Genomic DNA, 13,666 nt, shown 5'->3' on the forward strand with positions numbered 1-13,666 from the left:
GTACCCCTACTTGCAACAAAATGTTTCATTTTTCTAGTGTTGGTTATAGATCATCTACATTGTTTGCAGTAGTGACTGGAAACAATGTGAAATCCTGTCCTCAGCTGTGCACTAACTGTAGCATGGTTCAGATGACCTGGGCAGACATGCCGTTATCTCACAGCTATGCCTCCACATGCCAGCAAAATCTTGTTAAGTATGTGGTGGGAAAGCTTTCAAAGCTGTGGGTTTGAGGGAATAACTTTGGAAATTTAGTCTATAGTCTAGAGGTTAACACATTTTTAAAAAAATATTTTCCAGTCTGTTTTGGTGTCTGGTAACAACTATTTAATCTGCCATCCCTTTGTAGAAAGCAACTGCCATACATGGTATGGTTATAGCAACTTATTTTCAGAAGCAGACCAGGAAAACAAAGCGAACAGTCTGCCCTGTTCATAGCTTATGTGTTTAAAAAGCTTGACATAAGTAGTAATTGATCAGATAGGTATAACAGTAATACATTTATTTTACCATCCAGGAAGAATACAAACACATACTTCTTAATTTAGGGAGACTAAGAAAAGATTAGGGAAGTTTCTGCTCCACAAATAAACTGCTTCACCTACAACAAAAAGTCCCTCAGTCATTTTGGTCATCATCCCAGTCTTTCTTCCCACTTGGAGGTTTGGGCCCACCAGCCGGTTTTGCCATGATGATCTGAAAAACAAAAAGCCAAGTTAAGTCCAATAAACTCAAGCTTTGCAGTGAAGACAACTTTCTGTCAGCAATGTTAGGATTACCATTCGGTATCAACACTCTTCATCACTATAACCACAATCAGAAGTGCTGTATCTAGTTAGTTTCACGAAAATTTCTCCTATACCCGGCTGCCTGTCACTCTCCATCCAACTTTTGTTGAACCTCAAAGTTTCCTGTCTCGTCAGTGCCGAGTCTCCCTGGGATGTGCCTGTTTCTGACCCTTCCAGGCCAAGTAGTGAGGTTATAGACGTACAACTGTGCTCAACTTTAACTTTTTTACTTAGGTCTTCATGCTTGCAGGGCAAGCTTTCCATCTGAGCCATTTCCCCTAACCTGAAAACCTATTAAGTTTAAGACAAGGTTTTGCTTTGTAGAACCGGCTGGCTTGGCACTCAAAGATCTGCCTGCCTTTCTCCCGAGTGCTGGAATTAAAGGAGTGTTACACCACTTTTGAAAGATTCAATTTTCATTTCTCACTCACCTGATCCACTCGAAGTACAGTGACAGCAGCATTAGTGGCCAATTTAATAGCCCAGTATTTTCCCAAGTAAGTATCTAAAATACTGGCTTCTAGCATATCCTTTACAGCCGGAATTTCAGCCTCAATATCCAATCCCACATTTTTGTTTCCTTTTTTGTGCACTGCATAAAGTTTAGAGATAACTTCATTGGCCTTCACACCAGAATTTTCTGCCAATGCATGTGGAATAGCTTCGAATGCTTCAGCAAACTTCTTAATAGCATACTGTTCAAGTCCGGGACATGTCTGAAACAAAATGTGTGTATCAATGCATCGCATTAGAAAAGGGTTGGGCAGTAGTGGCTCACACGCGGGAGTCAGAGGCAGGCGGATCTCTGAGTTCAAGGCCAGCCTGGTCTACAAGAGCTAGTTCCAGGACAGGCTCCTGAGCTACAGAGAAACCCTGTCTTGAAAAACAGAAATAGACAGAAAGTGAATTTATTAAAGCGATACCTCTCCATATGATGTAATTTGTTTGGCCAATTAAATTTCTGTTGCTCCACCTCCAGGTACAAGACGCTTATCCTATAAAAAATGTAAAACACTAACATGAATTATTTCTTCAGACCATAGTCTTTAGAGCACCGTTGCTCAAAACTTGAGTATACATTTAGTGACTCTGTCAAACTCTGAAGGCTAGTAATCCATAAATACAGCACTGATAGTGCTTCAGCAGTGGGAGGCAGCCCACACTCAGGAATAGCTTGGCCTGCTACTTTCTAGTTTGTACAATTAGTTTTTGAAGGTAATATATTCATTAGCAACTTATGTGTTAAACCACATACGTCTGAGTCTGCCAACTGTGTTTTCAAGAAATCAAAAATTTCTGAAATTGCGAATACTGACCCTTGTGAGAACTTTGAAAGTATTAACTCCATCATCTACTGCCCTTTCTATATCATCCATCAGATTATCTGTAGAACCTCGAAGAACTATAGTAGAAATGGCACCATCTTCTTTTTCTGCCAATAAATAATTTTTAGATTAAATGAAAGAAAGCATACCTCATAATTGTACAAAACACACCTTACCATTATGACATACCATGCTTAAAAACAACCACCTGTGTGTCTCCAACTTCTGAGAGGTAAACACTGTCACAATGTCCCATTTCCTCAAGGACTGGAGGAGTCTATAAGAAAATGATCCTTGCAGTAAAACTTCAAATGTGTTAGTAAAAATTCAAATGTATTCATGTATTGTTTTTTAAAATACATACCAATCTAGGAAGAGCTGTAGCACCAACTGTTTTACAGAGTCTTCTGAGATCCCACTTTGAGTTCAGCCTTCAAAAGGAAAGTTAGTAGAAACTTTAATTCAATCACATTAACATAAAATGCAGAAAATAACTGGACAAGGTGGTACATGCCTTTAATCTCATAAGATAGGAGACAGGCAGATTTTTTTGTTTTTGTTTTTTCTAATAGCATTGGCTGTCCTGGAACTCGAGATTCACCTGCCTCTGCTTCCTGAATGTTAGGATTAAAGGCATGTGCCCCCACCACCCAGCAAGCTCTCTTTGACTTTGAAAATCAGCTAGAGCTGTATCAAACCATCGCTTTACTCTAACTAAACACATCCACACTGGACTGAGTTAGGAAGCCAAGACGCAGAATGTTAACAAACTAGCCAGCAATGCCACATCTGAGCCAGTTTAACAGTGCACACCTTTGATCTCAGCACTTGGAAGGAGAGACATGTGCAACAGTCTACATAGAGTAACCAGGGCTACATAGTAAGAACCTGTTTCAGGTAAGTACCTAAACATTCACAGCATTTTCTTAGGAATTAGTAGGGTACTGTAGTCTCATAGACTTCTAACCAGGGTCCGTGTGTGTATGTGTGTATGTATAAATAAAAATCCCCTTTAATATGTGCAATTGTACAATCTGTACAAAGAGCACAGATTTTACTGTGGTTTGGAGCTAGATAGTAAAAAGTTTTTGCATGTGCTCAATGAAAAGGCATTTTTCCTGACTCTCACCCTCGCTGATAAACAATTCAGTAAGATGGCACCTTAACCCTTAAGCTGTTCCTTTTGCCCGAAGTGCTTTTTTTCCCCCTCTGGTTCTTGGACTCCCACAGCTTAATTGTATGCTCTACCTGCCGCTCCTTGATAAATCCTTTCTGCTTGATCTAAGACCTTCATTTTCCATTTATCAACTGTCTATCAATTCAATTTATAGAATTTGCTTAGCATTTCCCCAAGAATTTTTAGTATCAGACTCTTACCTCACCAACATGATATTGTACTTGTTAGCATAATGAAGAGCCATGTCTGCCACTTTGCCACCTGTTACTATGACATTTGCACCAGTGCTGGCAATAGCTTTCACCTGTGCATCCATAAGATTTTCTTCTCCCTTGCTAAAGTTCATCAGTTCTTCAGCAGTCTTTATCAGCACTGTTCCCTGGAAAACAATCAAGCTCTCTAAAACCATTTGATTTTAGTGTTCAAAATTCTAAGATGGTTTACTTAATAACTTAAAGACTTGGAGAAAATAAATGCTTTATTATGAAACAAAACATAACGTATAATTTTAGATCCTTGGAGCTTGTTCCTATACTTCCTTATGCTAAAGTCAATGCATGTGCACTGTGATATGCACACTGATGCAGTTAAAGAAACAATTCTCTTTAGAAATGTCAGCCAGATCTTTTTTCAAATACTAATTAGTATCCCCGAAACAATCAGTCCTCAAATTTTCCTTGAAACACAGGACTATACAACCATTATCCCTCAATCCTATAAAATCAACAACTTCAATCTGCTAAGAATGTTTGGCAAAAATCCAACTACTTAGGAATCCAAAACATGTAGTTCATTTTCAAATTAATATTTTAAACAAGACATTTATGAATGTCAACATTCATAATCATAAAAAGTGATTTCACCAAGGGTTTACAAGATGCTCATAGTATGAGCTGCTTGAATATGAAGAGCTGTACATAAGAATACAAATACTCCTAGCACACAATGTCTTTAGTATTTGGTAGCTGAAGCAAATATTCATACTTTAAAAAAAAAAAACAATTTCCAATTTATTATGAAGTACATACTGGCTGAAGAGCTAATCCCACTTCAACCCAAACTTACTTTTCAATCTCATACCTTAGTCTCTGTAATCATGCCATCAAAGGGACAAGAGTACACCGCTATTTTTGCATCTTTGACAGATGTTACATCACCTTCGGTTTCCTTCTTAAAAACCATGCCATGCAATACTGAAGATGAATAGATACCAGAGCCCTAAGGAGTCAAAACACCAAAACTGTCACTGAAGTTAAGTTTTAAACTAAAGAAGTATGCTAAGGCTAACAGGATCAGACAGTGGGCATAAACAAACCATTCTTCTCAAGGTTATACAATAAGCCACTACTATGGAGGGAAGGCACTTCAGCGTGCTGGGAAAACTAAGTTTGACAGCAATCAAGCTATGTATTTGCCTAATCACCAAGCACTTTGCACTAATGCACCAGGTAGGACTGTTATTACAGACAGAATAGAAAACCAAAGGCAACCATCTCTGCAGTCCCGTTCTATTACAGTGTTCTAATCCCTAAATATCAGGGGGAAATGACGACTTCACAAGAAAATGCACTCTAATAGCTAGCAACATCATAATTTATTAACACCAAATGTTATAAAATGATGCCATAAAACAGTGGGTCAGAACCCCTTTGAGAGTTGCATATTCTACATATCAGATATTTACAATTCATAACAGTAGCAAAATTAAACCTATGAAGTACCAAAGAAAATAATGCTACGGCTGGGGGTCCCCACAACATGAGGAACTGTATTAAATGGTTGTGGCATTAGGAAGGTTGTGAACCACTGCCTTACAAAGATAGTTAAGTGTCGGGAGGTGGGGGCACACACCTTAAATCCCAGCACTAGGCAGGTAGAGGTGAGTTCAAGGCCAGCCTGATCTACAAGAGCTAGTTCCAGGACAGTTAGAGCTATACACAGAGAAACCCTGTCTTGAACTAAAACCAAAAGACCATTAAATACTAAGTCTAAAACAGGGTGAAACTTAGGGGCAGAGAAATGGCTCAGTGGTTAAGAACACTGGCTGTTCTTCCAAAGGACCCAGATTTGATTACTGACCCCCAAAGGGTAGCTCAAAACCATCTGTAACTCTAGTCCCAAGAGATGATGCCTTCTTCTGGCATCCACGGAAACTGCAAAGTATACAGACATAAACATCTGGCAAAACTCACATAAACAAGTCTTAAAAAAAAAAAAGGAGCAAAACAATTTTGGAGCAAGGAAATAGGCAAAATAATCCATCTTGTACTGAGAATGTAGCTCCATGGTAGAGTTCTTCCCTAACACACCCAAAGCTCTGGGTTCAAGTCCCAGTACTGAAAAAACAACCCCCCCTTCCAAAACCTATTTGGATAATGGCAATGTGTTTTTGAAACTTACCAGAATCTTACATACTCTGATGTTATCAACATTGAAATTGCCAGAATCAGGAAAAATAGATACTGTCAAGAAGATGAAACATATTTTTTAGACCACAAAGATATCTCAGTCATAATTAAAGAGAATGTATTTTGGATTTTTTTCTTTTACTGGTATAACTTACCACATGCCTGAGCAATAAGCTTGGCCAGAAATGCTTCATTCCCGTACTGCTTACTCATTACAGAGGTTCGAAGCAGAGATGACACTTCATCAACATCTCGAAGGTTTTTTGCAGAACAACATACCAAATCAGGAAGAATCTCATGAGCTTTTTTACAAGCTATTTCATAGCCTGATATTACCTAAACCATGAAGAAAAATACTTACTTTAATAGACATAATTTTGACATGACATACTCTGATAACCCAATAAAGGTATTTTCTTTTTTTTTTAATATTTATTTATTATGTATACAATATTCTGTCTGCGTGTATGCCTGCAGGCCAGAAGAGGGCACCAGATCTCATTATAGATGGTTGTGAGCCACCATGTGGTTGCTGGGAATTGAACTCAGGACCTTTGGAAGAGCAAGCAATGCTCTTGACCACTGAGCCATCTCTCTAGCCCCAATAAATGTATTATAACAAAAGTGTTTGTAGAGGACACATGGTAGAGCCAATAGTATGGACTATAATAGCTTTGACAACAACACAAAGTTCAATTCTGATTCTATCACTTATGTGTTATAGGGTCCTGAGCAAGATTTTTTTTTATCTCAAATCTCTCTTCATATGAAATAGATTGAGTTTAAGAAGGTTTAGCAATAGGATTCTTCTGAGGACAAAAATCTGTACCACATGTGAAGCATATGGTCATTGCCTAGCAGTGTAAGCTACTCAATGTTAGCTATTACTAGTGGACTTGAAGTTTATTTTAAACTTATTCATTTGTATATGGTAAATATGGGAGAAATGTGAAGTATGTGTACAGTGTACGCCTCTATGAATATCCAGGTGTAGCATGATGGCTGGAAGATTTCAGGTGTCCTGCTCTATCTCTGACATATTCCCTTTACACACACTCTCAATCTGAAGCTAAATGGCTGACCAGCAAGTTCCAGTGCCTCCCACAGTGCCGTAATTACAGGCATACCTGAGCAATACATGGGTTCTAGGGATCTGAACTCAGGTCCTTGTGCTTGTCCTTGAGTTATCTCCCTAGTCCTGCACCTTCAACTTTAAGCAACAAGCAATCAACTAAAGTACAGAATACTTGCCTCTGACACTGAAAGACCAATCCTCAGAAGTTCTTCAGCTAGTTCCAACAGAGCTCCAGCAAATACCAGAACAAAGTTTGTGCCATCCCCGACCTCTTGTTCTTGCATATGAGAGGCCATCACGATCATTTTTGCAGCAGGATGTTGTACCTGATATAAAGAGATTATCAAGTAAAAACTTTTTTTGGTTTTTTTTTGGGGGGGGGGCGGCCGGGGAGCAGTTCAAGACAGGGTTTCTCTGTTACAGCTCTGGCTGTCCTGGAACTTGCTTTGTAGACCAGACTGGCCTCAAATTCACTGAGATCCACCTGCCTCTTCTGAATGCTGGTATTAAAGGCAGACTTTGAACTTTTGATCCCTTTGCCTCCGCATCCTGAGTGCTAAAATTAAAAGTGTGTGCCACCACGCTCAATTTATACAGTGTAGGAAATTAAACCCTAGGCAGACACCCTACAAACTAAAATGCACCCAACTCTGAAAGTAAATTTTAAAAAATGAAAATTCCTGAGTTCTTAGGAGTTAATTTTAGATACTCTTCAATTTAATGGGGACTGAAGCCAGGTTTTGTGTTTGCTAGGCAAGTATTGTTGTCACTGAACTATATCCCTAGACCACCTTTAGATTCTTCCAAACCAAGGAGGAAGATAAATTCTAAGCCAACACTGCAGTTCTACACTTGGACAGTACCCCCATTTTCAAAAGTGCCTGGAGACCACAAGAGCATGTTAGAGCTCTCAGAGCTGGGGTTACATGTGGCTGTGAGCTGCCTGATGTGGGTGCTGGCAACCGAGCAGTAAGTGCTCTTGATCATCAGGTCATCTCTCCAGTCCTACTCAGTACTTTTTTAATTCCTGAGAATGTTAACATGGTGTAAGATACACATTTACCACAAAAATTTCTCCACAAATATTCTGAAGCTAATTTGTCCTTAGCATATCATTTTTTAAGATGTTAAAGGAATGTTACTTTTTTTTTTCCCATTTTCTTTAAAGCAGACTTAAGTTTTCGTCTAGTACTTTTAAGGCAATGCTTTGGAAAATTCTCCAAAGCTAAGCAAGTACACATAAAACTACAGTTTAATAGAATGAGAAATAGGTGTCAAACATTCCTCTTATCCCTGCTGTAAGTATCTGTTCTGCAGACTCTTTGACATCAAAATGGCAGCAAAACAAAGTTCCAACTGGTTCTTTAAAAAAGCATCAATATTTACCATCTAGTTTTATATCATGAGGAAATTAGTATTAGTATCAATCTACAGAGTAACAAGTTTGCTAGTCACAGCAGCACTCCATGACCCTCCATAAACAAGTAACCCAAGACTGTATGTGAACAGCCGACAGTCAACTATTGGTCACTTTCAAATCTTCAGACCAGCTTGAGGAAGAAGCAGCCCTTTACCATCTAACTGAAATAAGGCTACACCGGTGTCAGAATTGGGCTTCTTTTTGGATGGCTTTGGAAAAACTTACTTCTAGCTCTCTTAAAATAGTCGCTGCGTCATTTGTCACGAACAACTTCTCCAGGCGATTGATGACCATTTTATTCATTCCTCAAAAGAGTTGCAAAGAGAAATAATCCATTATTATTCAAACATTCTCCTCCATAACCCAGAAAAAACATGCTCCAGAAGCTGTACTGATTTTCACCCTCCATGCGCACACATGCTCTGCATTTTCAGATCTATCAAGAGCCCATGGGCTTTCGCTGACTGAACATCCACAGTTAGCATGTAGAAAGCACTCAACACATAGAAATTAACATACTTAGAAACACACTTGCCTTATGCTTAATTCTCTGGTCTAGCTTTAGTTCAACTAAGAGTTTGCTTAAACTATGTCAAATCTTGAAACTGCTCAGCCTTTTCCATTATAAAGAGCTATGTCAACAGCGAAAGTGTGTATTTTCCTATAACCTAACAGTACCATTTTTAAAAATTTTTCTAGAAAGCTAAATTTCAGATGGAAAGTTAGAAGCACACCAGTGCCATCAAAACAACTGGCAAGAACTGCCCTATAATTTACCACCATGAGGACAAACATGAGACAGAAGCTAACACACAATCACACCAAGTCTTTTACAGCCTGAATTTGGCCATTACCATTTGGTCCATATGCTGTACGGGTGGTCTGAGCAAGCTCCTTGCAGGCTTGTATATTTCTATACACAGCCTCTTCTAATCCTGAAAAATGCTGAGAAAGAAAACATCTGCTTAAATAGGGTCATGAAGAACTCCCAAACACAGAGGATCCGCTCATCATGTTTCTAACAAAGCTCTAGGATCACATAAGCACTTAACACAGAGTCTGGAGTCAGTCTTTGATTCCCCCCCACTAACTTAGTACAGGGCCCAGGCAATTTTTTTCTGTATGTAAATCAATGAAATAACTAACATTCCCTACTTGACAAATTGTTCAGAAACACCTACCTGTAGTGATTATTTCATCTGTATTTAATAAATAAAGCTTGCCTGAAGATCAGAGAGTAAAACAGCCCCACTGGTCAGCATTATTAAGACCAGGCAGTGGTGACACACACCTTTAATCCCAGTAGCAACACTAGCTTGCCACAGAAACTGGGCAGTACTGGTGCACACCTTTAATCCCCGCCCTAGAGAGGATTATAAAACAGGAGGAAACAGCTCTCACAGTCTCATTCTGAAATTCCTGGAGGTTAGAATCACCATTTCAGACTGAGGTAGAAGTTAAGAGCCAGTGACTGGCTGTTTTGCTTCAGATTTAACTGCAGTTATCTGTTTCTGGGTTTTTACTAATCATCCTACACATACCTACTGAAGAACTATCCTTCCCTCTCACCTCTACCCAGGGACCGAATCCAGGAACTCAATCTATCATTAAGCTACAATCCCAGTCAATTAATACTAGCTTTTTATTTGAAATTCTTTTGGGGACTTGGGTTGTCTTCACTTCAGTCTTCAGCACCGATTTACACACATCTCCGTTAAAGTACTAGTTTCTGAGTGAGACAAATGCTTTTAAATGTATGATTTTCTCAATCTAAGTGAGGGAGGTGTAAACCTAAGCTGGAGGCCATGACACCCATTCCACATCAACACAAAGGAAATTGCCAATATCATTACATTAAATACTGACAACCACTTAGTATGCACAAGCTATCAGCAAAATGCTCTTAAACTGTTAAGGCTCCTCTATTTCCCCTAAAACCTTAAATTCAATTCATCTGTCTATTTCTACAAGTCTTAGTACTATGGGAAACAAAAAAAAATTATCTGGCTTCATATACAGTGTGATACTTTAGAAAAAAAAATCACTTTTCTGAAATTATATCCAAGAGAGAACACTATTTTATCTGGGTCAGGGCTTCACTTGTCCTGTGGGCTACAACGTGGGATAGTCAGAATTCAAAGGTATTACTACTATCTTTTGGCCCAGTCTTCTCAATTTAGAGAAAATAAAGAAAACATGATCAGGTAGGTTTTCAGTAAAATTAAGTTGGGGACCAGGTATCTACGGAGGATCATATGGAAGGAAGCCACCACCACGAGCAGGTCCAATGGTTGCTATACCATGCCGGGCTCTGTCCCTTCCATCTTACAACCCCCGAGCCGTGCACCAACCGGCTCATCAGTCCCGCCCAAGTCCATCAACTGCACCGCCAGCTCCCGTTAAGGGCGGGGCCCTGAGCGCCATCCCAGAGAGGAATGCAGAGCTGGGGTGCGAACCCGCCGCCTTGACCCGTCCGCTCGGGCCAACCCTGATCGTGGAGTGAGAGGCTTGCCCGCTAGAAAGGGAGGCGTGCTGGGCGTCAGCGGCCCGGCATGAAGAGCACGCCTCCCTTTCTGGAACCTTCCCTCTCCTAGTCTCACTCCCGCAGTCCTTTCGCGGGCGCCGGAAGCGCGGGCCCGCTCTTCCACCGCCTTCACTCTCGACGTCACCTACTTTTGCTCCATCCTTGAGCATCTGGGCAAAGCCCGGGGCCTTGGGGACGTGGAGCGCCATGGTTATCCCGCAATCAACCGCTCACGCGCTCGGAGGAAGCGAGGTGCGCGCACAGCCTGCTGGGAACGCCGCTTTGCGTCCCCCCCCCCCACGCTACGCCGCCCCGCCCCTTCCCCCTCCCGTTCCCCGGAAGGATCGCGAGAACGAGCGTGGCGGAGCGCTAGAGCGGCTCCTGCAGCCAGACCCAATCTGCCGATCCCCAATCAGGGCGAACGATTAGGCCGAGCACCGAGCGCGCGCTCTCGGCGCCTGCGCCACCGCCGCAGACTGCGGTCCCTCGCTCGCGCTTGTTCTAAGTAAACTCTGGTCTGGATGTTTGGCTTGTGAGGGTTTCAGAGGCGGACATTGCACTCCTTAACCCTGCAGATCCAGTTTGCCTTTTCCTCTCTGTCCTTCGTCCCTGCAAACTCCCATAGGTCGTCCTCTGTGTGCTGGCCTCTGTAGGAAGCACCGTAGGCTGGAAGGTGATGATTAAAATGGTGTTAGGGATTGCAACCTGTGGAGTGCCCACGTGTGGGCATTTCTGTGTGGTTTGCCTAAGTGTAGTTATCTTTGTTATTGGTCAAACTTACACATGAATATTATCTCCATTTTATAGGAGGGAAATTGACGTTCACTATGTTAGTAATAAGCCAGAGGTTACCAAGCCAGTAAATATTAAGGCGGGATTCCTACCCCAGGCTGGCTGATTGCAAAGTGTGCTCAGTTAAGCACTTTACTTTCTTCCCCCAGGCGGTGGTGGTTCAGGCCTTTAATCCCAGCACTAGGGAGGCAAAGGCAGGCGGATCTCTGAGTTCAAGCCAGCCTGGCCTACAGAGTAAGTTCCAGGATAGCTAGGGTTGTTACACAGAGAAACCCTGTCTCAAAAAAACCAAAGACCAAACGAACAAAAAGTTTGGAAAGAACTGTGAGTGCCACTCTCTAAAAAAAAGTTATTTTCAATAGTCTTATGTCAGCCTGCGGTGGTCACTGTTACATTTTTAATGTTTAGTCGTTTGTCTGATTTATAATATTAACAACTATTGATAACTAAAATACACATGAACAAAAGCTTATTGACGGGCTCTATATTTTAAAGCACATATAGGCATTCTGTAACTGTAGAGTAGATGAGTCCTGGTTAAGGAGGACAGTCCAAGACTTTCTCAAGGATTAGCTAAGAAAATTAAAGCTCCTGCCTCAGAAGAACATCATTTATGAGCATAGGCTGTCACCAAAGCGAAAGGGGATTTAAAATGATAACCTGATTCGTTAAAAGTGACTACGAGGAATGAAATCTTGGGAAAATTTAATGATTAGATCATGAAAATCAAACTTCAAGAGAACTGATGAATTTTCATTAAAAGTTTACAATAAAATTGGACTTTGCCTTAGTTGTAATAAACAGTAAACGGGAAGAATTAAAAATCACTTTAAATCTAGTATCTAAGATTTTAATTGCCAATAATTCCTTTTAAATGAAGGTTTGTTAATTCCGTGTAATTTGGGTTAAATTGTATTTATAATTGTAGAGTCGTGATAGCAAGGGGGAAATTTCTGCTGGGCTTAAGCAGAATACGTGTCACCCAGAAAAGAAAGCAAACACAAACCCTTAGTGTGACTCCAGTCAGGTCTAGCCCGGGCGGTCACGCTAGTGTCTCTGCCTGCTTGGTTCTACTCTGGGTCTTCTCGCCTCGGTAGCCAAACAGCTCACCCTGGTTTGTTCCCTCCTTGTTTCATTCTCTCAGCAGGGCTCCCTGGAGGCCCCCAGGGTCTGTGACATGACAGTGGCTTTAATGTGCAGCCTGAGAGGCCGGTTGTCCCTGACGCCCGCTGTGCCTAGCAAACCTTTCCATCTCCTGCGGCTCAGTCAGCTCCATCCACATAAGTAAGCCTAGCGTTTTCCTGGACAAGCCTGGTCATCATTCTGATGGCTTCTGCCCTTCTCCGTCACACGTCACTCGGTTGCCATGACAAAAGTCTTTCTCAACAGAGGATAAGCGCTGCATGAACTGAACTTCCATTTGGATATTGAGTGGATTAAGAGCTCCGTATCTAATCCCCAGGTGGACTGCTGCCCAACAAATGAGAATCGAAATGTTGGTATCCTAAAATTCACAGGCTGAAGTCCTCCCCATCAACAGGGTGACACATTTGGGTAGGTAATTGGTTCATAAGAGAAAACAGTTTGGAGAAGATAGCAGCTTTATAAAACATATTTAAGGGAACTTCTTGCTCTTTCACCGTGTGATGGCACCTAAGAACCAGAAGGTAGGCTTTCACTGTACCTATTCACACCTTGATCTTGAATTTCTCAGCCCCCAAGACTGAGGGATGAAATTCTGTTATTTGTGAGCCACCCAGGGTGGTGTTTTGTTAGCAGTCTAGTACAGGGAAGGTGTGGTCTCTGTCTTCCCATCCACTTATCATACAGTCAGACAGACAACAGAACACAGCAGAAAACGTGCCCCATTTATAAAAGATCAAGGATTCAAAATATCTGAGATTTAAATTCAAGAGTGCATGCTGTTAGCACAGTGGTTCTCAACCTGTGGGCCGCCACCCCTTGGAGGTCTCATTAGATTTTTACAGTACGATTCATGACAGTAGCAAAGTTACAGTTATGAAGTAGCAGCGAAAATAGTTTGGTGGTTGGGGATCACCACAACATGAGGAACTCCATTAAAGGGTCGCAGCATTAGGGAGATTGCGAACCACTGTATTAACAACGGGAAATAATAGCCTCCAGCCTTCAGGAACC

General features: G+C 41.2%; 1 protein-coding gene across 1 annotated transcript; it reads right to left on the reverse strand.

The window, feature by feature from the left end:
• Positions 1–481: 481 nt before the first annotated feature.
• On the reverse strand, positions 482–11,010 carry Cct8 (chaperonin containing TCP1 subunit 8). The gene is given in 14 exon segments (XM_050138530.1): positions 482–696; positions 1,220–1,504; positions 1,712–1,783; positions 2,105–2,220; positions 2,303–2,390; positions 2,478–2,544; positions 3,491–3,669; positions 4,371–4,508; positions 5,691–5,752; positions 5,854–6,034; positions 6,950–7,099; positions 8,419–8,498; positions 9,048–9,138; positions 10,867–11,010. Coding segments are annotated over 14 exon segments (1,647 nt in total). The 5' UTR covers positions 10,927–11,010; the 3' UTR covers positions 482–618.
• Positions 11,011–13,666: the final 2,656 nt, after the last annotated feature.

This window comes from Alexandromys fortis, unplaced genomic scaffold, assembly GCF_014885135.2.
Source record: "Alexandromys fortis isolate MF-2015 unplaced genomic scaffold, M_Fortis_MF-2015_v1.1 scaffold_11, whole genome shotgun sequence".
NCBI lineage: Eukaryota > Metazoa > Chordata > Mammalia > Rodentia > Cricetidae > Alexandromys > Alexandromys fortis.